Source organism: Platalea leucorodia (assembly GCF_965183815.1).
Source record: "Platalea leucorodia genome assembly, chromosome: 5".
In the NCBI taxonomy this organism is placed as follows: domain Eukaryota; kingdom Metazoa; phylum Chordata; class Aves; order Pelecaniformes; family Threskiornithidae; genus Platalea; species Platalea leucorodia.
This window is the reverse complement of record NC_138827.1, coordinates 74,441,670-74,467,664: the sequence shown is the minus strand read 5'-3', so window position 1 is coordinate 74,467,664 and position 25,995 is coordinate 74,441,670. Positions and strand designations below refer to the sequence as shown.

Sequence of the window (25,995 nt, the reverse complement as noted above, 5' to 3'; positions counted from 1 at the left end):
TAACGCTTTCTTGTCTACGGTTTCAGTATCCATAACTCCAAATTGTGTTAAGGGTCATAGCTTAAACAAACAAAACACCACAAAAAAAACCCCAAACAAACAAAAAAACCCACAAAAAAACCACTAAAAAACCCCACCCCAAACCAGAATAGCCTTCCCACTGTTTCCTGTGAAGGTAATGAAATCTGTTCTCTGTATGAGAGCATAAAGAAAAGGACACCTTCATTTGCTTAAATAGTAGACATTGACATGGATGGTTCTTGGTATAATTTAACTTTCTGGGTACTAACATTCAGCAGCAAATGAAATGCAGAATGGGGGAACAGTAGTTGAAGAATCTCTTGCTCCCTTCAGTCCATTTTACTGCGCTGCAGTTTCAGGGGAAATGTTGAAGAACGCAATTCTAGTCATAACAGAATTAGTATTTTCCAAACTCTTGTGTCTTAGATAAACTTCTGTTTATTAATAACCATGGTGGCAGGTGGAGACCCCTTGGATTTCTGTGGCTGCCCTGTGTATTTGTATAGCACAGCCCTGATGAAGGGTGCCACCCGATGAACTGCTACAACACTCCTCCCAGAGTTTGTCAGCATATCCCACTAAAGATCTTGAATAGACTGTAGTTCTAGAAAACTGGGGTGGAATTGCACTACAAGTGAAAAAGCTGCAACCGGATTTCAATGTGATGCTATTATACCAATAACTGACTGGTTTTCTGTCACTTTACATACAATTTTAAAGACATTCTAGTTTTGGGAAGCCAAAACAGTAGCGTATTGAAATTAATACAAAAAAAGAGGAAATTTTTTAAATTCCTGTTTCAGCTTGAAATGTTAAGCACGCAACTGAATTAAAATAATTAAAAATTGATCTAGCTGCTGTGTTTTACAGTGTTTAATTGTAAGACAGCTTACGTCTATTGAGGTTGTCTACAATATTCGTGTTCTCCATGTGTGTATTTGTGTGTTATATTGATAGATGCAGATATTTGATAGTACAGTAGTTAGTGTATCCACTTGGAATAATGGTGCCTAAGGGTATGTAGCAGGTTTTGATAGCCGTTCACAATTTTACATATAATTTCTTGTATTCAAGTGCTTAAAAAATGAAAGGTTTCTCAACGCAAACTTGTGCTTGCAGGGCTGATTTATAGATAGCTGCTTACAGCTGATTTTCTTCATTATATGAGTGAAATAAGATATATAACGACTAAGTTTACATTTTGCACTAAGGTAAGGTTCTTGCTGATAGATAATCATGGATAAAAAAAAATCATGGATGACAGTTATCAAACAGTTTTAATGCAGATTTGTCTATAAAATTAAAGATCAAACTTTCTTCATTTTCTAGAAGAGTTATTCCATGTGCTGTTTTGGTCTTTAAAATAAATTAAATCTCTGTATACAGTGCTGTGAATCATAGAACCCGAGGGAACAGCAGGAAGATATGCCAGGGGAGGTTTAGGTTGGATATTAGGAAAAGGGTCTTCACCCAGAGGGTGGCGGAGCACTGGAACAGGCTCCCCGGGAGGCAGTCACGGCGCCAAGCCTGACAATATTCAAGAAGCATTTGAACAATGCCCTCGGACATATGGTGTGAATTTTGGGGTTGTCCTGTGCAGGGACAGGAGTTGGAGTTGATGATCCTTGTGGGTCCCTTCCAACTCAGGACATTCTATGATTCTATGTGATGTGGAACAAGGGAAATGGAGAAAACATATCTACTAACTGTAACAGTAATGTCATGAATCTGCATGCAATATTGGCAGCTTTACCAGAGTCTGACAGACACAATTTAATTGATAGAAAACAGCACAGTTTGCAGGCCAGTCTCTTCTTTATTACAGTGTTGTAGCTTGCAGAGACTATGGCGGGCAGGACTTTGTAACAGAACCAGCTGAAGCTGTGTGGGTAAAACTGAAGCATTACTTGTTGGGACCAAGGTTATGTTTTCATGTAAAAGATTGATGGCTACAAGCTGCTTTGAGAGCTTGGGTAGGAAGGCTCTACAGAGGGCTCTGGACAGGCTGGATCGATGGGCTGAGGCCAACTGTATGAGGTTTAACAAGGCTAAGTGCTGGGTCCTGCACTTGGGTCACAACAACCCCATGCAACGCTACAGGCTTGGGGAAGAGTGGCTGGAGAGCTGCCTGTGGGAAAAGGACCTGGGGGTGTTGGTTGACAGCTGGCTGCATGTGAGCTGGCAGTGTGCCCAGGTGACCAAGGCGGCCAACAGCATCCTGGCTTGTGTCAGGAATAGTGTGGCCAGCAGGACGAGGGAAGTGATTGTCCCCCTGTACTCGGCAGTGGTGAGGCTGCACCTCGAATACTGTGTTGAGTTTTCGGCCCCTCACTCCAAGAAGAACATTGAGGTGCTGGAGCGTGTCCAAAGAAGGGCAACAAAGCTGGTGAAGGGTCTAGATAACAAGTCTTATGAGGAGCGGCTGAGGGAACTGGGGTTGTTTAGCCTGGAGAAGAGGGGGCTGAGGGGAGACCTTATTGCTCTCTACAACTACCTGAAAGGAGGTTGTAGCAAGGTGGGGGTCGGCCTCTTCTCCCAAGTAACAAGCGATAGGACAAGAGGAAATGGCCTCAAGTTGTACCAGGGGAGGTTTAGGTTGGATATTAGGAAATATTTCTTCACTGAAAGGGTAGTCAGGCACTGGAACAGGCTGCCCAGGGAAGTGGTTGAGTCCCCATCCCTGGATGTATTTAAAAGACGGGTAGATGTGGTGCTTAGGGACATGGTTTAGTGGTGGACTTGGCAGGTTAATGGTTGGACTTAAAGGTCCTTTCCAACCTAAATGATTCTAGCATTCTTTCTGGATCACTTTTTCGGCCTGGTGTCCTGTGCCTTGGGGTTCCTTCCTTGAGGCAGTTCTTCATCTTGTTTTTTTTTTTTTGAAACAAGAGTAATAGCTAGTTAAACAGTAAATATTGGACCAGCGACAAATGGCTTAAATTGGTTCTCTCCTTAATGAATGTACGGTTAGGTGATTTCCAGTAGTTTTGATGAAGTAAGTCCTTGATTGTGTGTTTTGTTGTCTTTTTCTGTAGCTTTTTTACAGGAAGTGGTATGGGTTTTGAAGCATTTATTACATACTCTGGGGTATTGGTGGTTGCAGTTTGCACGAAGAGGGAATATGCAACAGTGATGCTGCCTGACCATTGTTTTTTTGACTCTCTCTGGGTAAGATTTGATACTGAAAAACACTTTGCTTAGGATAGTACTGTTAGCTCAGAAGCCAAAGTTCTTTTTTTTTTTTTGGTTGTTTTACAAATGGTCTGTTTTATCATATTTAAATAATTCATTGCGTAAGAACAGATCTAATCTCAAATAATGCAAGCAATTTCCATATAGATTAGTGGTTGATTGAGCTAAGCAACGCCTATGTTATTGATAAGCTGGTTACAGCATTGTGCTTAGAGATTTTCTTCTTTAACATGCAGATTTTTTTTTTATATTAAATTATAACAAGAATAGGCAGCTGTGGTGCTATGTGAATGAGTAAAATATGCTAATGTGTTTCTCCCTTGCCCTTTTCTATTCCCATACTTAAGGACTGATGTGTATTATCATGAAAGAGCTGTATCTCTTTCCCTTCAAAAACCTGTTTACATGTAAACTGCTTTAAAATGGAAGCAGCTGATAGGTGGTCTTATCTTCTTGTTGATGCTTTGGATTTATTTTCTTAAGTGGTTTCCTCACCAGATTAGTGAGATGAAGTTAAATACTTCTATACAGTCATTTCACTGCTTTTTAATAATGACTTAATTATTTTATATTGCTTAATCAGCACAATATAACTATTGTTCACATGCCTGGAAAGAGGCCCTTTGGTCAGAGCCTTGTGTACATCTATGTCAATGGACAGCAGAAGGTCTCTGCCCCACTTCGATTCCCTGCCATGAATGAAGTAAGTTCACCTTCTGAATCATGCACCTGTCCTGATGAGCTCTCATAGAACAATGAGAACAGATATGGCTTTTTTAATTTGGAAATTGTGTAAGAGTTTAAGATAGCTTAACCTATTGCTAATAAGCTTCTGTTCAACATTGTACAGTGTCCAGAATTAATTAGTGCTTGTTTAGTCATCTCAGTTTGAAAACAATCCAGAACAGATTATTTTGATTAGATTGTGGGGTTTTCCCCAACATAATTACCTGAATGTACTGACATAATTTATGAGCAGATTGTAATAAATCAAAATGAGTATATGTCATGTTTAGTTTTCCTTGTAAGCATTGTCCATTCTTTTTGTGGAACAAATCCAATTTAAACTGGGCTACAACACTGAACATTCTTCCCTCTTTTGTAAGTCCTAATTTGATATTTGTTAAATATGTTAAGCAAACACTTAAATTGGACACAGTCATAGTAAAATCAGTGTAACACTTAAAAAATGAGAGTAAATGTAATTTCTATTGTGAGATAAAACTCTGGATTAAAACACTGAATAAGCACTATAAACATCAAGGTAGCTAAAAGTAGGGCAGGTAAGCTTCTGATGAGAGCATCTTTTTGAGAGGAATAACTGATACGAGAAATGTACAGTAGCAGATACGCCGGGCTAGTATTTCGGAGTATAATCCAGAAGAGGAATGTTTACCAGGGTATCTGGAGTGCCATCCTTTCTGGCTTTGCTCCTGCCAGAGGTCACACAACAGTTGAGGTGACCAGATTGCTCTTAACTGGAGAAAGGGCACTCTCTGCTGTTGTGGAAAGTATATACTCTTTTTTTTTTTTTTTTTTTTTTTTGGCCTACTATGCTGGATTGTTTCTTTTCTACAGTGCACCAGAACTTGTTGCTCTTGATTTAATTTATTTAGTTCAGGTTTGCCAGAGATAGTTGTCAGATTTACTTTCTAAACTGTGAAAAAAGGAGGTTAGATTTACAGTATGTGTTTTGTTTTCCTTCTTCCATGCGTGACTCTCCAGTCCTTTACTTCTTGCTGCATTGGTTCAGCTGGTCAAAGAACGACAACTCCTCCTCCATCTCAGATACCAGATCCGCCTTTTTCCTCTCCTGTTATGCCCCATCGGACATCACTTGGGGGCATTCTCTCTACAGGAGGTTGGGGTGGGATGCTTGGAAAACCAGAGCTCATCACCAAGATGATCTCAGCAGGAACTCAGGACAGTGAATGGGGATGTCCAACATCTCTGGAGGGCCAGCTTGGATCAGTTATTATCTTTCATGAAGCACTGCAACCTCCTCAGGTGAAAGCGTTATATTTAGCAGGTGAGTGGTCATTGTACTGGTTTTAGTGGAATAAGAGGGATGAATGATGGACGAGACCCCACTGAGCCTTGCTCTCCACAGACACATAATGAAGAAGTTACAATCCAGAAGAATTGCAGAGCTGACCTAAGTGAGAGGGCTTTATAGCAAATAAGCTTAAAATGGAATGATAAGTATTTTATAAATTTATTTAAAATAATAAATAAAATAAATTACAATAATATAAATTAAACATTTATTTAAAATGTTATGTTTGCATAAGCTTGTCTATTTATCATATGTACAGACCTGCCAAAATCAAAATGTTAGGTTGTATTTTCACTTGTAAGTTCTTAACTTTTGCTACTGTTTGCCTACATGTGAGTTTGCAGTTGAGACTCTTTAAAGTATTGCCTTTGTTTTCATAGGCCACTTAAAGGTGATTTATGCTTGAGGATTTTTCCACAAGAATCAAATAATAATTAAGGGGTCATTTAAGAAAAAAAATACTCTGATAAGCTGTGTCTTACAGTTCAAGGTGTTAAGGTATTAAGTTCCACTTAAGGTTGTTAGAGATTAGCATAAAAACGCTTCCATCATTTAAAGGAAATACTTTATATTACTAAACAAAACTATGTTGAAGATTACTCATTTTCTGGACATTTGGGCTTGATGACAGATTGGTGACAAATATGAGATAGGTATTTGTAAAGACAGAAACATTAAAGCTATTTGAATGTATAAAAAATCCATCTTTATATGGTTCAGCTTTTTATCAAAAATGTATTTCTTTTTAAGCAGACCCTATGGAATGAAATTTAAGTCATAGATTACTACAAAGCATGTCTCAAATAGGTATGGTTCAGAGCATCCTATTTGTTGTTGCAACAAAGTATAATAGTATAACATTTGTGAAGGTCAACATTAATATCCAGTGGACTCCTAAATATGTATGTTATAAATATAAATTTTATATATAATTTATATAAAACTTATTTTTTTAATAGGTCCAAACTGTTTAACTCCATGGAAGTCTCAAGATGCTGAAGTAGCAGATCTCCCCAGTAAGGTGCTGCTTCATTATACACCAAAGGTATGAAACAATACATAATTTCTCTTTGATTACACAGTGTGCAGTAATTTCAGAATATGTTCTAGATGGTCTTTTTTTTTTTTTTTTGCTTTGAAATGCTGTTTCATAGAACAGGTGAGCGTGCCATCTTTACGCTGTGGTTATTATGGGAAGATAAGGAGCAGTGAGAGCTTTCTTCAACTGTAGTCTTGTGCAGACATAGCAGGTTTTGTTCTTGTTTGGCAAAAGGACAGAATTATCTTGTACAATTGTGAATGTCAAATCTAAAGTAACATATGTGATGTTCCAGGGGTTCCAAATTGTTCAAATACTTTAATATCAACACAATGGTGCTAACTTCCTGAAACATAATATGCATCATTCAGAAATCTTACGCGTTCAAGGCTCTTTAACTTGTTTCCTAAATGATATTGTAGCCTCCTTATTTGTTTAACAGGCCTGCAGAAACCCAATTTGTCTTGACCTGTCTGCAAATCTTTTACATGGAAGACTAACTGGAAACAAAGTAGTGAACTGGGACATCAAGGTAAATGCATACTGAAGAAGCAGAACCTGATGTCAATATGACAGTGGTTGTATACATTCACCTAACTTTTGGAATGCTGGAAGTTATTATCATAAAGCAAATGACATTTAGCAGATACAGCATGTTTTTGTAATAAGAATTAATGGGTTAGTGCTGTAGCTGGAGTAGTATTACATTACATTTATTGAGAAATTGCAAGGGCTACTGGTCTTAATGTCACAGATAATGCATTAAAATATTTTGTGGTAGCTGACTCCTCTTTGTAATCTGTTCAACGTATGTTGTGTATTGAACCATTTTATCATCTTGAGGGGATTGTTTGTCATTGTTTTCTTGCAGTTTTAAACTCTGCATTAGATTAAGATTAGTAGGGTTAAGTTAACACTTGTGACTTTTGCTGTGTTAGTAATATAAAAAGAATATTATTAAATTGCAGACTAACTTCAGCAGAAAACACGGTGTGGAGTTAAAATATTACCAGAATCTAGCATTTTTTTTGAAGAGATAAGTTAGTCTAGTTATCTTATTTACTTTTGGTTTGGGGTTGGCAGGACTAGATGATCTCACAGTCCAAAAGCCTCACTTCAGAGAAAACACCAAATATTCACTAAGGTGTTATAATTTATTCTGTCTCTGCTATACACTAGTTGTCCAATATTTTTTCCTTATTGTTGGATACTTTGGGATATCTGATTCTGACAGGCTATGCAAATCATCTTTGTTTAACTTTTGCTAGCAGTTGTAATCACAGCATTACTGCTATATTAGTATTAGAGCTTAAAATTTAACGTATTCTGGCTAAACCTGTTTCTAGTCTCTTGCTCAAACATTCTATTATAGCAAAACTGTCCTATATTTTGGGTTTTGTTTTGTTCTCTTAACCAACACATAGGATCCTTATGTCCTTCTGGTTAATCAGTTAATTTCTCAGTCTCGTGCCACTGACAGTTCAGGTCTGATTTTATACTATAGAATTAAAACTCACAATTTTGTCAACTCAGCATTGCCAATGAGATTTAGTATTAGTGGTTTAGACTTTCTTGGTGCTCCACAAACAGAATACTGTTTAGGCAAGTTACATGTCCATTAGATGTCTTCTGTCTAAAATAGCAAATGGTTGTCGTCTAGTTCATGGAGGGGAGGAGGAAACTGTGAAATGCACACCAGTTTAATAAATAACTTTGTGTACCTGTCTGCTTATTTGTTCCGTGATCACTAACACAAATTAATATAAAAAAATCAAAGTCAGACTTAGCTCTGTGCATGAGGAAATCAAGTTATTTGTAGTGTCAGAGTTTGATCCAGAAACAGTGACATAAATAAGGATTTGTTTCTTTGAAATTTAGATAGGATACATCCAATTCTGTTTTATAGGCAGAATCTTTGATTAAGGGCTCTTAGCTTTGAGAAAAAATAAAATCCAAAGTCTGAGTGTAGAAAACTTGTCAGTAGAATACCACATCTTGTTTTGTCTTGAGGAAGAATATATGAACAAATAAATATGAGAGGCTTTTTTTTTTAAGAACAGTGAACAATCAGGTGTACTAGCATACTAGTTAATAAAGAAATATTGTTATAACTGCGTTGTGTATATGCTGACTTGTGGAGGTTAATGTTAAGAAAATTAAGATACTTGCTAGTTAATTTTGCTATGCTATGAATAGTTTGAAATTACTGCAATTTGTTCTATTCACCCAGTAGTGGGAAGAGGGGTGGATGAGGAGAGTTTATATCTCTAACTTTATGGGAAAGCATATTGTGAGCATAAGTTTTAGGAAATCATTCATTAACAAACACGATGGGATTTAGCACCCTCTTGAGGAGGACTAGAGTGAGGAAAAAACATGAGAGCTGATGATGAACTGTTCATGAGGAGATAGATAAGCCTAGAAGGAGCTACAGTTACTCTATTGCAGGTCTGTGGTGCCTCTTGTTTTGCTCAACAAACATAGAAATCTTCATCCATGAGATAAATTTTTGCAGAGTTAAAAAACTTTCTTAATTTAACTGTTCAATTTTGTTAAATTCACCTTAATAAATGTGTGGGCTGGAGAGGGGGCATCATAAAAACACATGCAGCAGAGTAGCAATTGAAAAAGTAGAAAACGATGGAGAAAAAACAGATTACTTTCTCCACTTCTCCCCAGCGTTTCTGACTGGGAAGGGAGAGTGATATCCCACATTAATAGACTGGCTTACAGTATGTTGGGTTTTTTTGGCTGTTAAAATTTTACTACACAATAGTTTTCATTGGACTAAGCTGGGCAATTGAATAGGTGTCTCTGGCTAGCTTGCTGAGACCCTCATTTTCTAAGTGGCATTCTGAATCACTTCTGGAAATCTTGTGATTTGAATATGTTATACCTTACCACAAGAAGCATTGTTTGAAGTCTCATGCTATCCCTACTTGTGAGGAGGGGGGGAAAAAAGGGGCTTAGGAGACTTGAATTTTAAAGAGGTTTACAATTGAGGTATGTGTAAAGTTACTTTAAAAAAAAAAAAATCAAATTTTATTTTTCAACTGCCTGAAGTTGAAATCTTGCAGGAATATGATTAAAGCACAGGTGCGTATAATCTTTTCTTACTGCTTGCTGCAAGTAACTTAGAAGTCAGAAAAATAGGTTTTTCCTGTTTTTTCAAATATATTTAGCAGAAGATTCTTTCTAAGATTTGTATCCTTCAGTTTTCTGTATTTATGTGGCCGGTGGAGGAAGGAAATGTAAAAATGGGCTTTCAAAACAAGAGCTGACAGGAAGGCATGTGTGTAATTGCAGTGTTTAAAACTTGGGTAGCTCTGTTAAACACAGTGTTTTAAACTAGTTTCAAAGTGGCATGTGAAACATTCTGATTAATTTGTGAGTACGTAAGGTTCCTTGTACTTGGAGTAAATTTCTGTTATGTAATTTAGTGGATTTTATTTACGGTGATGTTTTCCCTCCTTTTTCTCTTGATTTAGGATATGATCAACTGTATTGGTGGAGTAAATGTGCTGTTTCCATTGCTGGAGCAGATCAGTTTTCTTGGTGGACAGATACCTGAGAAGTCTGAAGGGGACATGCTACCTCCAGAACTAGTTACTCCTGTAGAGGGAGACTGGGTGGTATTGTCATCCACAAAGGCATCAGGTAGGGAAAGTACAGTTGAACTGAAATAATTTTTAAGCTTGATTTTAAAAGTCTTCCTATGAATGACAGAAAGTTGTTTTATTATGTTCTGGCTTCTCCAGAGTACCTATGTAAAGCTGAAAGGCTCTTTCTCTTCCTAGATATCTGATGTGGGTACTGAATACCAGGAGTTCAGCACTATGCAAAATTAGCTTACTAACATATTTCAAACATAGCTATACTTAATAGCATTATTTTTCTTTTCATAATTTACTATTACATTAGTGTAAAAGTATGCAGTTTTTTAATTTCTGTTCTGAAAGTTTGTTCTGATTATTCTGAGAAATTGTTTGATGCAAAGCCTACTAATATCAATAGGAGGATCTTTCCTGCAGCTTGAGTGCTGGGTCAGACAGCCACACGGAGACTTTGCAGCATCAGAACAGTACTGGTTAGCCTTTAGCCAAACTAGGGAAAATGTTCAGACTCCTACCTCTTCCACACACAGTCAGATTTTAGTATTACAATTTAAAAAAAAAAAAAAAGGAAAGGAAGCTTTAGGAATAGATTTTTAAAAACTGTTCTAATATTGAGAGTGAACTTTGATCTTAAACAGAAACCACTGGGAAATCAGACCTTGCAAGAGAAAACAGCGGTTTTTTTGTTTCAAATATGAAATGGTAGATTAAAGTAAAAAGACATATCTTTTTCTGTATCTTCATTTTTTGCATATAATGGCTAGAAAGTGTCAGTTTTAACTACAGACAGAGAATAACTGCAGCATATGTAAAAGACTGTAACTGAAAGAGAAGTTTGTAACATACAGCCAGATGGATGAAGCAACTGAAGTCAGGACTGGGGTCAGTTTGTTCTGGAGAGGCATGGAATGGCTATGATGCTGCACTGGAAAAAATCTAAAGACAGCCTACAACTAGGTAACAAACAGAAAAGGAGTTGAGAAGTTCAGGAAATAGTGAGGAATATGAACACTTGATTTTACTTCTTCCCCTCTACTTTTATGCAGTGGTCTAACAAAAAAACACGAGGCTTGCTACCTTTCTTCTGTTTTGCAGAAGCACGCCTGGAGAAGAACATTGTTGCAACTTTCATCTTGATGATAAAACACTTTATTCAGAGACACCATGTTAATCAAGAAAATCTCATTCACTCCCATGGAGTTGCCACCCTAGGAGCCTTGTTACAGAAGGTGAGTAAATTTGAGAAACATCCATTAGTAATGAATGGTATGGATGAGGGCCTGATTACTTTGAAACATTCTGAGTTTGGCAAGGATGCGAGGGTCTTCAATGTCTCCTTAGTACATGCTTTTCTTATGTTTCTGAAAACAAAAAGGTGTGAGGAGTTGGTCTTGTTCTGCGAAGTGAAACATGGTGTTTTGTCTTTTTTTTCATGTTCTGCTTATTTTGTTACAGATGCCGTGTTGTATGATTCTTCAAACTAGACTGGTTTTGTGTTTCTTGTGTTGCTTTAATGGAAGCAGACATGGCTGAGATGATAAAAGAATCTCAAAATTTGATTTTAAAATCAATGAAGTGTATTAGGATATTCAGTATTTTAAGTGTTAACACCTGTTGTTATTTTGAAAGGTGCCAAGCAACTTAATGGATGTGAATGTACTGATGGCTGTACAGTTGTTGATAGAACAAGTCTCAGTAGAAAAGAACATGCAGCTTTTGCAACAGATGTATCAACACTTACTTTTTGACTTCAGTATCTGGAACAGTGGGGACTTCCCCTTCAGAATTGGTGAGCTCTTGGACTTGGGCAACTGTGCAAAGACACAGTACTATTCACTTGACATAAATCTTTATCTAGGTTCTAACAGAAGACTTTATATTGTAGGGCATATACAATATCTTTCTACAATCATCAAAGACAGCAGAAGACTCTTCAGAAAGAAATACGGTGTGCAGTTTCTTCTAGACACACTCAGGATTTATTATGGGTATGAGTTTCACCTCTTCTAACTCCTCCTCATTTATTGTAGGTGGCTGTTGGGTTTTTTTCCCCCATCATCCTAGTGAGAAAATTAATAAATAAAACTGCAGGTTGGCTTTCGATGGTTGACTTAATTTTCAAATTCGCATTAAATTTTTTTTTCCATTTGACTTGCTACTTTTTCCTTGACTTCAGTTTTTATGATAGGATTATTTAAAATTTATGTCAATGATAATAGAAATGCTTAGAAAAGTCCTTAAAATTACAAAATTGAAGGACTTGTTATCCAATGCAAATGAAGTCATAGATCATTACCATTATGAAAAGAGAGGGTGTTTATCATTTTAAGCTATTTATTCTTTTATGTCCTTGTAGAATTTGAAGTAGGACTTTTTTAGGAATTTAAAATTTTAGCTTTCAGTGTTGGTGATTTGTATCTGCTTATGAATATAGTTATGTCATTGAGGAAGATTGGCTAGAGACCTTGCTCTTTCGTTTAGAGGGTGGGAGGGGGGAACCTGAAATCCTGACCTGTATTCGGATCAGTACACGTCTACATTTCAGGGCTTTTATAGACTTGGTAAGTCTGATATACTATTGCTTATTACTATTCAGTTGCCTTACTTCAGTAAAAATTGATAGCTTGTGCCATGATATCTGGGTAGATGAAAAATTACGAAACTAGAATGATCAAGTTGCTATTAATGAGTCATGAAGAACTTCCTTAGGTTGCTTTTCCTGTCTGTTGGTGTATAGGAGTGGCTGTAAAGACAGTGATTTGGCTCCTGATGACCTGAGAACAATACGGACATCCCTCTATGGACTGATCAAGTATTTCCTGAGCAAAGGTGGAACACATGAAGAAATACAGAGCATCATAGGATACATAGCTGCCACCAGTGAAGAGGAGGAGGTATCCAATATGCCATAAGATAATAGTTTAAACCGTACATGTTTTGGTTTTGCTTCTTGGTGTTTAGAAATCTTGTGTCTTGTGTGCTTAACAGAGGGGGGAACAAAAAAGAAAAAGACCACAAGCAAAGTGTTACTTGATGCGTGGTTCTGTTTAGATGTAGCTGAGGCAGGTTATAGAAGCACAGTGGAAACTTGACATAGTGCTCTGCAGGTGGCCGTATTTTTACCGTTTTGTTTTGTTTTTTTTTTTTTTTTTCCCCTGAAGAGGGTAAAAAGCGCATCGTGTGTAATAGTGCCATTGGAAAAGTTCTCTTAGTTTACAAAACCAAATGAATTGGACTTCAACCGATCATAAGTTGTAATGATGTGGTTTCTGTTTTGTAAACCTCAACAGAGCTTGAACTTGCTTTGTAGCTCTAATTACATTTGATAAGGTGTTCTATATATAGAAAAAATGTATCCAAAAAAATCTAATTCTAAATGCGGTGATATTGAGCAGACAAGATGTCTATTTTATAACAAGCAAAGGGTGAAATTTAAAAGCAAAGAAAATTTTCCTCAAACAGAGCATGAAGTCTGAATGAACTGTGGATTAATTTTGTTGTGTTAATTTTGTAGCTCTGTGGAATTCTGGACGTTCTCTTCAGCCTACTTCATTCCAGCCCAACCCCAGACCAGCTTTTTTTATTGCTTTTTGAACCAGGGAATGCTGACATTCTTTATGCTCTGTTATTGCAACAAAGATACTCTGACAAGCTTAGAGAACTTGTGTTCAAGGTAATGAATTGAATTATATGTTCTTAAATTAATCAATTGAACATAAATTTGTATTTTTCAGTGGTCTCCCTACAGAAGTGTATGCAATTGGAGAGATACTAATCATCCAAGTTTTAATTTTTTCTTCTCTCTTCTGTTGGGTTAGGTAGATGTTATTGTTTACTGCTGTAGTCACAATGGAATTGGTGCTCTCTTGAAGTAAAGTATTGGGATCTTTTAAAAAAAAAAAAAAAAAGACTCAATGTTGTTTGAGTTAGCTTACAAAGTAAACTTCAAAAACAGTGGACCAGCATGTTATATCATACACAATTATGTTTAAGAGGTCTGGATGCTCCATTGTGTTTATTTTGCATTTGTGTGTACTTTTTCTTGCAGATCGTGGAAGAGATGCTGAAATGTACTAAAGTTTATGAACGTAGTAAGCACCGTATGAGACTCAGAGAAGTGGGATACTCTGGACTGGGGCTCCTTTTGAGTGAATCACCAGTTACTGTTTCTCTTATTAAAAACCTTCTTAACCAAGTTCTGTATGCAGGTAATTGGCAAGTGTTGTGTATGCCGTTAGTAAACTCCTGCTGCTCAGATGCAAACATATTTGTGTTTTTGTTCAGGAAAACCAAAGCTGTTACCTTACAGAGCTGTTCTATTCGGAGTTCCTATTAGTCTCAGCTAATGTTTTCCTAGTTCCCTGAAGTTTGTTCCCTTTACTACCCCTGAATGTAGAGGTGACTTCCAAGGCAATTTTTAACATTTAGCTGTTACATTCTCTTGCATGATATTGTTTGTGTTGTTTTTTCTTTCTCCCCTACAGATCCTGCTGTGAATTATAAAGATCTCATAGCTGTAGTGCATCTGGCTCATAGATCAGATATAAATGTGAGAGTGGTTATCTGTAGAAAGGTTAGTTGTCGTCTTTAAAACTGGAATACTGTCCTTTAAGCCCATAAGCTGTACAGTGTGATATCTTAATTATTTATTTGAGACACAGTAGTGGTATTTGTTGCTACTGCGTTCTTTAGCAATGGTTTATGTTAAAAATGAAGCCTATCTGTCACTTAATGTTGAATTTTGTGTATTCGAGTCTGTTGTGGTTTAACCTGGCAGCGGGTTGGGGGAGAGAATCAGTGGGTTGGGGGATGGGGGAGAGAATCAGGGAAAAAAAAGTAAAATTTGTGTGTTGAGATAAAGGCAGTTTAATAGGACAGCAGAGGAAGAGAAAATAATAATAATAATAATAATAATAATAATAATGATAAAAGAACATACAAAACAAGTGATACGATGCAATTGCTCACCACCTGCTGCCTGATGCCCAGCCAGTTCCTGAGCAGTGGTCCCCACCCCCTGGCCAACTTCCCTCAGTTTATATACTGAGCATGATGCCATATGGTATGGAATAGCCCTTTGGCCAGTCTGGGTCAGCTGTCCTGGCTGTGCCCCCTCCCAGCTTCTCGCTTGCAGGGCATGAGAAGCTGAAAAGTCCTTGACTAGTGTAACCACTCCTTTAGCAATAACTAAAACATGAGTGTGTTATCAACATTATTCTCATACTAAATTCAAAACACAGCACTATACCAGCTACTAGAAAGAAAATCAACTCTATCCCAGCCGAAACCAGGACAAAGTCCTTTCAAAAACCAAAACAAAAAGCAAAGCCTCTGTCATGATTCTCAAATAGCTTGTATTTTCTACAGGCCAAGATAGTAGACACATTGAATTACTGAGTTTTCTCTAAGGATGCTTAAGACCATGATCAAAGTTTTGTTTGTATTCTTAATATGTTATTTTGATAGAAGATATTATGGTTCAAAGGAGTGGTTGTGGTTGCAAGGAAGAGATAGGGAAGAAGCACTGACTTTTTCCTAAACTGAGCTCTCTCTGGGTTGTATTACTGGAATTAGTAGCACTGAATGTAACTATGAGGCGCTATATTGTCTCTTAAGATTTCTCAAAGTGAAAAAAGTGAAATGATAATGTACCCTATCGGTAAGCTATTTATACTGCAGCTTTCTCAATTTTATCTATTTAATAGTTCCTAATAAAGCAGATTTTCTGTTCTAGATTTTCTTTTTTTTGTAGACTAGTGGCTGGATAGGATGATTTGTTGTGATAACTGGCTTTTGCAGGAATTGTTGCAGAAGAGTGGCTGAAATATGAGGACTTACTAATATACTTTGATAGCTTCTATTCTCCCCTACTCCTGAGAATTTTTTTCTCAAATATATATTTCTAATGAGAAAAATGATTTTGTGGCTTGTTTGCTTATTATTAACTGATTGTGGCTCTTTTACAAGGTTCTAAAAAAAGCAAAAATGTTGTAAGATTGTAAAATGTCTAATTGAAGAGCTAGAATGAATGCAGTTACAAGCTAAAATTAATGTATAAGTATGGGATATCTTCTCCTGTTCTTAGGTTTTGCACCTTTTGCATTCCCAATTGGATGCAGCACAACACATTTCTCAGCAGCTGGGCTGGCAGGACACTTTGATTAGACTATTCCTGAAAGAAAACTCAGAGGTCCGGATTGGCTTGAAAGAGAACAGGGCTGATTCCTCAAGAGAAGAAGAAAAAAAACCTCCTGTTGAAGAGCTTCAGAAACAGCAACCTGATAAGACAGAGGGAGACAAAACTGGCAGCTTTGCATCTGTTAATGGTCTGTTTGATCAGTGGAGTTTAGAAGACAACAAATCCCTGGATGTCCCTGCTCATTTCTCTGTTATGCCGCTGGAAGATGCATCCACAGCAGAGATGTCTTTTAGGTCGGAGGACCGAGAAGAATTGTGGCACAGTAATCCTTCACATTTGAGTTTAGATCTGTCCAGTATTGACTCTTATGAATTGGCTGATGTTGCGAATCAGATGACAGATAGCCAGCCCAGCACACCATCACCTGTAGAGAACACAAAACCATTCTCTGGGCAGCCTGACAAAGAGCTGGATGTTATAAATGATGTGGGCATCACCGCTGATCTTTCTTTATTTGAAAACCAAGGAGTAAGTAATTCACTCCCTATGTGGTTAATTCCTCCAAATGTCTGTAATTCCTTTTTATTTTCTTAATCATTTCCCTGATGGATAATTATTCTCCTTTTTTTCCCCTCCCATCTTCCAACAGAATAGCAAAAAATATAGCTATTTTATAGTGAGTAGGGGTACTTCCTTTTGTAATGTGTCTTCTTTTTTGGTTATCTAGTTGGAATAGCTTTGGTGTTAAAAAAACAAAAAACCACCATGAACAAACAAAGGAAAAACTACAAACTCCTTCCCCCACCCCCTTCTATATTTCAACATCCTTTATCTTCCAGAGGAAGCATGGAGCAGACTTGCTGTGAAAAAATCAAGCGTAGCTAAAGGTCAGGTTGAAATAATGATGTAGAAGTCAAGTCAGTATGTATTACAACATACAAGCAAGCCACACTCTCCTATATTTGCGTTTTTGTATATTTAACAATTGGATTTTAGACTGCAGAGTTTTCAAAAATGCTGAAATATGCAAGCATAGGGACTGTGATGAGTGAGAAACATTTAGAAAGTTTTCTAGACTAGAAGGGCTGTAAATATTTCTCTTCTTTTGTAGGGGGGTGATAATGAACTCATACAGTTACTTACAGACATCCTACTGTGTATAATGTGGAAGGGCATTGAAAAATCTGATGATGCTGCTTGGATTGAGAGAGGACAGGTGTTTTCTGCACTGACAAAACTTGGGATATCTAATGAGTTGCTGCGACCTTCTGATGAAATAAAACTCAAGTGAGTGTACAGTTCAAGGACAGGTTCTTTCATCCCTTTTGAGGAAAAACAGGAAGAGGAAGGGAAGGGGTGGGTGTTTTCCAACAAGATATACTTTCTTTGCTCTCTCTTCATACACTGTCAGAAGTATATTCCGCTACCTATTTAGTAGTGTCATGTGGCCATAAGGTTTTGAAACTGTATCACTGGTTTCATGAGCTTCTCAAAATCTCTTTTACCTCATTGGCTTATCGAGAAGATGGAAGTTATGTCACTGCAGCCTAAGAGATTCAATTAAATACTTAATTGGATTTTTTTAAAGCCACTTACACTTAGAACATGTAATAATTACTTCGGGATTTTGTTTTCCATGCAGCTTGCTGGAGAAGATGTTAGAATGGTCAGTCACTGATAACAGAGATTCAAAAGCTCTCCCTACACATGCTGAAAATGCCTTCAAGCTCTTGCTAATTGTACAAGATTTCCTGCAGGCAGAAGGACTAGTTAATTCAAATTTATGGACAGAAAAGGTACAGTAACTGCATAATGGAGTACTCTATATAGGCTGAAATAGTAATGAACAAGTTATCAGCTTGGATACTGTCATCCCTTCTAGGCATATGTTTTTAAACTATAGATATTACAGAGTAAGGGTTCATAGTGGAATGGATTAGATTGCCCCTTGATGAGTAAAAAAGTGTGAATACTTGCTACAGGGAATATAGTTAATTTTGCAACTTAAATAGGCCTATAAGTGGTACTCTTTATTTAAAATCCAGGTCTCTTCAGACTGGAGAAATACTTAGAAAATGTAGGAGCTAATGTAACAATGTCAGTTGTAGCCTAAGCAGATTTTGCACCATTTATCAGCGTGTATGACTCATCATGTGTGTCCTGAATAAAAGACCAGCCACAAATCTGCTCTCCATTGCAAGTTGAGAAATGGCACTTCTGGGCTTTGACCCATACTGGAGTTGCAACATGATTTTGTGCATATATATGCAAATAGCTCTGTTTTATATATCAGAATCATGAGGTATGAGGAAGAAAATGACTAGCAAACACAATAAGTAGTAAGGTAAAGAGGCTTTCTGTCATCTGGCTGTTTCTCCTGCCTTGACATATAAGTTGTAGACACACTTTATTTGCCTCAACATTTATGTGATTTCTGGCAGTGGTCTTGCTTCCTTCACTGTCTGATTTGTCATTGAATTTCCATTTTTCAAGGCTAAAGGGGGGAGGTATTATATGGAAACCATCATTATATCACAACAAATCCTTAAAAAATCAAGTTTTTTAAGGCTACTTTTTTTGAAACAAAAAAAAGTGTAATGTTAAGAATTGTTAACACAACAATTCCTAAACTGTTCTCCAAAATGCCTGCTTATAAGTAAGCATAGTTTAATGTTAAAGCTTTTAATTGTTTGTTTTTAAAAAGTCTCATCTTGATAAAAGCTGTGCCTTTGTTGTGATTTAGCTTTGTGAAATCTAATTAGAAATGAGATCTGAACTTTGGAGCAATGAGAGTTGTGCTTATTGCCAGCTCTGAATTGGAAATAACAGTACTTTCATAAATTATCTTCTGCTGTGCCTGAGGAGAATTTAAAGCACCATAATATTCTAAGCAGGACAACTTTCAGTCTGCCACAGAAGCATTTGTGTGATTCTGGGGCTTAACAAAAGAATGATTTCACGTTTGAGTAATTTATTAGGGAATGTATCAAGGTATGTTAGTTTTAAGCAAACATGTCTGGATGGTGAAATGTGCCACTTGCCTTGTGAATACCTACCTTTCACAAGGTTTGTATCACTTGTAGTATCAAAATACTAACAGAAAGGATTTCTTTTTATTTATTTTTTAGAAGACATTAATAGTTGTTATGAAGTTTCAAGCGTTTCACTAAATCAGATATTCATGAAAAAAGCCTTGTTTTCCTTCTAAGGGCACTGTGCATATTGCTATTGCTGGTAAATTATACTAGCATTACACTCAAGTAATTTAAAATACAAAGCAAAAGAATGAAATAAAATCCTATGCATACTGAACCCAGAAATTGCAAGGTGGTATGGTATCTGTGCTATTAATAGTGTCTTTTCAATTGTAATAATCCTGATGATGGAGTCTCTAGCTTTTCTAAGGAAGTGGCATTTACTGGAGTTAAATTATAGGAAAAACATAAGCATATGTACTATATGCTGGTTTTGGCTTTATTCAGGGGAGATACTTCAGTTAACGTACTGGGCTAGACAGATTTTTGTAGTCAGGAATTGTTTCAAATTACTGGTTTAACTGCAGTGTGCAGGGATAATTTTCTGGGTTTAGGTAAGTTAGAAGTGTAAACACAGCCTCTTCTTCAGCTCTTTGAAATTATTGTGTCCCATCTGGAGTAGCTGTTGTTAATTTTATTTCATGCATTTCTTCTGTTTTTACAATAGCTCTTGGAAGAACTAGTAACTCTCATGGATAGCCTGTCAGTCTGGTACTCTGTTGGCCTAGAAGCAATCAGGCTTTCACAGGTGCAAGTCCAGTTGCTCCTTGGATTCATTGCACAAGATAACTTACAGGTTTGTTGCAAATTCCTGCAAGTGGTACTGTGTTTTAAGTGCATGTTTGATGTAACTGTTGTGGTTTATGGAGGAACTGCTCATACCGTGAGCAGACTGATGGCAATCCTGCATCCTTCTATAGGGAAGGTGTTTTATTGGTTTCTACCATTCGCAAATTTACGCTACAGTCCTGTCAATGTGCACCTCTTGAGCATGAGAAAGATGTAGAGGGCAAGCTGTTTGAAGATGGCACTATGTAGGCACTAGTGGCAGTAAGATAGTGATTCTGATCATGACTTTTTGTTTCTACCATAAAATACATTTGGTAGCAGTTTCAGATTTACATACATTAAGTGCACATGAACTTGGACTGTTCTACCAAATCAACATTTGGAACAAAGTTAGCAGAGCTGTGCCTGGAATACGAGCCCTTCAGTAAAGCCAGGATTGTTAGTTTAGGTATGTGATTGACTTAATGCAGCTGTGTGACTTTGGGGTTGCAGCTTACTCAGGTTTGGTCATCAAGGGATGATCAGTGCCCATATTTGATGCATGTGTGCCTTCAGGCTACCTGGGATGCAGCCATAATATGTACATATTCCTGTGCTAAAAAGGTAGGTGCAATTATTGTTTTGAGGATTGCATTCATTTTTTTGTTGTTTGTCTGCGTAGGTCTGTGCTATGGCAGCAGCCAAACTAAACACCCTCCTTCAGACCAAAGTAATTGAGAGCCAGTCTGAAGCATGCTACCTCTTGGGGAAGCTGGAAGGCATCTTGAGTAGATCGATTGAAGAGAAGACAGAAACGTACTCATTTTTGATTCCCCTTGTTCGGACATTAGTATCCAAGATTTACGAACTTCTTTTCATGAACCTGCATCTCCCTTCATTGCCTCCTACTAATGGCAGCCCATCTTTCTTTGAGGACTTTCAAGAATACTGCAGCTCTGATGAGTGGCAAGTTTATATTGACAAATATGTAAGTAATAGATTCTTTTTCTATCATTTTCCCCCTCTTTTTAGCCATGAAAGCAGAGGAACTCATTCAGAAATCACCTTGTGCTTTTTGTTTTGTTTTGATGCAACCAGATTATTCCAAATATGAAGCAGTATGAAGAGAATTCATTCAGACATGATCACGAGCAGATGGCACTTTATTGGAAAGATTGTTATGAAGCATTTATGGTGAACATGCACAAGCGAGACCGGGAGAGAGGAGAAAGTAAGCTTAAATTTCAGGTAAGGTTTTGAGTGAGTGCAAGTTTCTCTTAGAAGAACTATCTCAGGAGTTGCCTTCTAAAAGATGGAGCAACTGAATTCCAGGATGATCCCATTCAAGTGATTGCAGGCAGGTTACTTGTTTTAAGATTTTATGGGCAGTGTGACTATATACACTTGTAGGATATGTGTTTTAATTCTGTTCTATTTAAGAGTCTTATCTATAAGCAGAGTTATTTCAGGACAATAGGCCTTTCTCATAGTACAGCAACCTAGAATTATGGTCAGCTATAAGCTGCATCTTCTTTTACTCTGATTTGTTCTGAATTATTAAAACCTCTTCTCCATTATGAGATGAGTCAGTGTGGTTGTGGTTTTTTGAGGATTTTTTGGGGGTTTTTTTGTTTGTTTGTTTTGTTTTGTTTTTTTAAATTAACCTTACTTCAATACAATGAAAACATTTAAAACAGTGAACAGTTCCTATTTAATGTGTGGAAAAACTGTTTATGAACTGACCTTTCTGTATAAGGTCCAGACTCAGTTTAAGCATTAGAATTAACTGGTAATTACAGCAAATATTGTAACTTAGTTACATTTCTCTTGTTTTCCCGTTATCGTCTTAGTAAGGATCCTTGTAGTAAGTCTTTTTTATTCAAGTAGCTAAAGGAGGAATACAATATGAGTCACATCCTAGAATACCAGAATTTAAAGAAAAATCCTACCTATTATAGGAGGATTTCCAATACTGACCACTTTTCTGATGATGAAAAATTGTTTTCATATGGATTCAGCATTAATAACGCTTTGGTGCCATTTCTTCCAGTACTAAGCTTTTTAAAATTTCTCTTGTAAGCATTACCTTAAATTTTCAGAAGTTTTTACTGCTAAACTTTTTTTGTTCCTTCTTAATTTATGAGAATTCTTGCAAGCCACAAAACTGTGTTTTCAAAGGTCAGAGTTATTTCAGTGCTAGATTTACTTCTAATGCTCTTTCAGGGGCATTTTGTGGAACCATTCATCAGAAAGGCTCGACAGGAAAATCTGCGGTACAACAGTATGCTAAAGCAACTTAGTAGTCAACACACAGCCACTCTGAGACAGTGGAGAGCAGCCCAGCTTTACTTGTTCTCTGAACGCGGTCCTTGGTCTGAAATGTAAGAGTGAAGTTCTTAAATCAAACTGTATACGATGCTTAAAAGGAAATTGCTCACATGACTAACAAACTGTTTCACGTGGTTACAACCTTGTCACATTGACTCTGATAATCATTCTTGAGGTGTGATGTTAATATTGAATGCATCTTTTGTAATGTTTTCTGCATTTAATTACCAAAATGCAAAGTTTGAAGTGAAATGCTGAGCTGGTTACCTGGATACTAGATTTTCTTGCCAAGTGACAAATAAAAATTAGTTGTCAATGAAATGATTGCAAAAACTTGAGAGATCCTGTGGATCGGTCGTTCTGTTGGAAAAGAAAGAATAGACTTTTTAATAAAGACTTTGAGTTTTTGTGCATGAGGCTAATTTCAATTTAAAAGAATACATTTTGCCTGTCTTAGCTTTTGGGGAAGTTCTGGATAAAGTGTGTGGGGTTTTTTATTTTTTTTTAGTCTTTTAATTGTCATTAACTGAAAGTGTAAACAATTTGATATATTTCAGTAGAAAAGAAATACTGTTTACAAAGTGCTTTAGGATGATCAGAGCTGCAATATGAAATATAAAATTAAAATGCAGTTTATTGCTTTTATGTTTTACAGTGTACAAGTAGATGACCAGTATTTTTCTAAATATGTACTCTTTTGTAATCAATTCATTCCTATAGGTCTTTACCTCCTTTGAACTGTTTTTATGAATATTCTTGTTTTCCTAGGAAACAGCATCCTATTCACTGGAAACTTTCAAATGTGGAAAATTTTTCACGTATGAGACTAAAACTAGTACAGAATTACAACTTCAACTCTCATCAGGATGCCAGTGACCTGAGAGATAATTTAGGTAAAGTTCTATTGTATTTGCTATTTCACTTGTGATTTTTCAGTCTTTACTGAAGACAGATACACACTTTACTTTTTGTGTTTAAGAATCAGTGTATGGTAGATGTGTAAATCTTGATTTTTCTTTATTTCCTCTGTAGTAAAATGTGTAACATAAGAGTGGTGCTTTGACCTGAAACAGCATCTTCCTACTGAGTAGAATTCATTTTCCCTTGTTCATTGAAATGTGTATTTTTGTTGGGGGGAAAAAAAAAAAAAAGGAAACGATTAGATCAGAGTAAGCAGGCAGTATTTGTGTAAAACCTTTTAGACCTTATGATTAAAATGTGTAGATATGAAGCGCTTTGTTTCAGAAGTGTGCTAAAGAGCTGAGTGAGTGGTGTAAACTGTTAAGTTAGGTGTATTGGATATCAAGACTCAAACCAAAAAAATAACACTCCTGTAAACCCAACTACGCAAAAAAAAAATGCAGTGTATTTGCATGAAATCTGGCGGAACACTGCAAAATATTTTATTGGTAATGTCCACATCAGAATTCAGTTTAAAATTTTCTAATGTGTTTATGTTTTCCCTTTATACTGTTACAATTTGACATACGTTTAGTTCAGGGAGTATTTTTAGTGTTCTGCTTGCCCCCAAAAGTATTTAAGAAGTCTGGTTGCTTCGTAGCTAAAACCAACATTCAACGGTGGAAGATGCACTCAGTAGTTTAGCTTTGCAGAAGTGTTGTAGCAAAACATTTTCTGAGCTGAAATATCTGTTTATGATAGGTGTGCACCAGACACAGCCCTCTAGTGAGTCTCTGCTTCTGGAGGTGGTGAAGCAGGTGAAAGTGAGTGACTTGGAAGATGATGTTCTTGAACTACCAGAAGAAGACACAGCAGCCAGTTCCAATTTGTAAGTAAAGCAGAACAGAACAGTAGAAATTTGTTTCTGTGCTAGGGATAAGGAGTGAGAAGCAACTTTGGGAGTTGATAAGCATACAAAGCTTTCCTCTTCCTTTGTCTGGCCTTAACAATCCAATCCAGGGCTTTGTAGTAGTTTTGAACAGCGGACAAGTTGCTGTTGGATTTATTATTGTCAACAATGAGACATAAAGAGCCCCAGGGAAAAGAAGGCAGAGCAGATGTTTGTGAGGATCCATTAGCGATTCACTGCTCGTGGGCTGAAGATGAAGCTACAGAATTGTTGAGGCTTTTCTACTATGTACATTGGCTATAATTCTCTATATTCCCTGTAAGGGCATAGACCAGACTGGAACTGGCTCTTGCCCATAAATGCCAGGGCCATTCCCTGTACCATCAGCTGCATAGCATGGATGTTTGCTTGGTTGGCATTAATCTGCTAGAGTCTCCCCTGTGTTTAAGAGCATTCCAGAGAGGCGGCTTGCTGTGCTTCCTTCATGTCACTTGTGTGAATTTAAAAAAAAAAAAAAAAAAGGGTGGGGGTGGGGCAGGGGGAGATAGCAAATGCTTCACTCCAGTAACTGGGCATGTGATATTGTGCATGCATCTATGTGTGTCTGTGCTGTTGAAGTCCAGTAGAGATGTGGCACTTCTTTGAGTGATACTGATGCGTTTCTTTGTACCTTAAAGGTTATTAAATGCTTGCTTGTGATGTGTCATATCTATAGACTTCTGAGCAACCATTACTTCAAATACTTCTGAAGATAACTTTAGTCACATGAACCAGGACTCAGCTCTGCTCTGGGCCAGATAATTTAAGCACCTAGCAATTAAATAAGAAAGGGAAATGCAGCCTCATCTTTTCATGCTTCAAGGGAGGAAAAGTCCCTTGTGCCTGAGACTGAAATATCAAGCCTGAAGAGCGATGTTATGAAATGATGTATGGTAGTCTAGTCTGAAACATCCAAGACTGCTGATGGAAGTAGCTTCGTATAATCATTTATGTTGTACTTTTAATGCCATTCAAATTTGATTCTTTTCTGAACTGTACTCTTACCAAGTACCTAAGCAGCTGTATAATGTACCCAACCCTGTAACACTTAGTGACATTTTTGTAGGGATGAGAAGGACGAGCAAAGTCAGAAAGAAAAGCTGATATTGTCTGAAGACTGTGAACTCATTACGGTAATTGATGTGATACCTGGCAGGCTGGAGATCACTACCCAGCACATCTATTTCTTTGATGGTAGCACTGAAAAAGAGGAAGGTGAGCATGATCAATGTCTCTTTTCTTTTCAGTGCAGTTCAGCATTCTGTTTTTAGTAGGCTGAGTTTGATTTTTTTGAGAATGAGTGTCAAACTAATTGTGAAGAGACAAGTTGGGGATCTGTACTTAAAATTAATATTGTACTTGATCAGCGGCTGGCTAATCCCTTCAGAATCAAGAATCTGCAACTGTACTTGCTGAGCTGTTAAATTGATTCACTATTCTTAGTATTTCTTAAAAGTTAACTTATTAAAAAAATTAATCGTTTGGTGACTAAAAAAATTCATTACCTCTAATTTGCTGCTTGAATGGCACCTCCCTGTTCTCCCTGACAAATGATGTTTCACTCATACATTGATTAAAAAGTAGTAATAAATAATGATTAAAAAGTAGCAGTGTGTAAACATTAATCATCTGTATTAATTTAGTGAACTTTAATAGAATATCTACAGTCAAGTATGAAAACAGTAAACTGAAATGTTTGACTAGTAATGGTAAAATTTTCAAAAAGAGTATATCAAGAAGTTGGCCTTTTGGGAATTCTAAACATAAGAGCTTCTATTTGAGCCTGTTTAAGAAAGGGTTTGGTTCATATTTTTTTGTCAACAGAATACATTTTTAATGTGTCTTTGATCAGAAAGCAAAAACAAATTCTACACTCCATCAGATATTTCCTGCTGCCTCTTTCTTTCAGCAGAACAGTAGATGAAGTTGATTATATTTTCCTAGCAAAATGATT

At 36.9% G+C, this 25,995-nt stretch overlaps 1 protein-coding gene across 1 annotated transcript in view; it reads left to right on the top strand.

Annotated features, from left to right (window-relative positions):
* NBEAL1 (neurobeachin like 1) overlaps positions 1-25,995 on the top strand; it is an 86,825-nt gene that overhangs the window by 38,370 nt on the left and 22,460 nt on the right. Inside the window, exons 11-34 of the mRNA XM_082311455.1 lie at positions 1,806-1,942; positions 3,057-3,189; positions 3,797-3,916; positions 4,939-5,242; positions 6,229-6,314; positions 6,751-6,840; positions 9,797-9,965; positions 11,018-11,151; positions 11,552-11,711; positions 11,808-11,910; positions 12,660-12,816; positions 13,437-13,595; positions 13,971-14,130; positions 14,407-14,495; positions 16,008-16,589; positions 17,173-17,348; positions 17,704-17,857; positions 19,764-19,892; positions 20,547-20,852; positions 20,963-21,112; positions 22,088-22,245; positions 22,961-23,085; positions 23,855-23,981; positions 25,108-25,256. Of these exons, the coding sequence (XP_082167581.1) occupies positions 1,806-1,942; positions 3,057-3,189; positions 3,797-3,916; positions 4,939-5,242; positions 6,229-6,314; positions 6,751-6,840; positions 9,797-9,965; positions 11,018-11,151; positions 11,552-11,711; positions 11,808-11,910; positions 12,660-12,816; positions 13,437-13,595; positions 13,971-14,130; positions 14,407-14,495; positions 16,008-16,589; positions 17,173-17,348; positions 17,704-17,857; positions 19,764-19,892; positions 20,547-20,852; positions 20,963-21,112; positions 22,088-22,245; positions 22,961-23,085; positions 23,855-23,981; positions 25,108-25,256 (4,057 nt within the window). The remainder of the gene's footprint in view (positions 1-1,805; positions 1,943-3,056; positions 3,190-3,796; positions 3,917-4,938; positions 5,243-6,228; positions 6,315-6,750; positions 6,841-9,796; positions 9,966-11,017; positions 11,152-11,551; positions 11,712-11,807; positions 11,911-12,659; positions 12,817-13,436; positions 13,596-13,970; positions 14,131-14,406; positions 14,496-16,007; positions 16,590-17,172; positions 17,349-17,703; positions 17,858-19,763; positions 19,893-20,546; positions 20,853-20,962; positions 21,113-22,087; positions 22,246-22,960; positions 23,086-23,854; positions 23,982-25,107; positions 25,257-25,995) is intronic.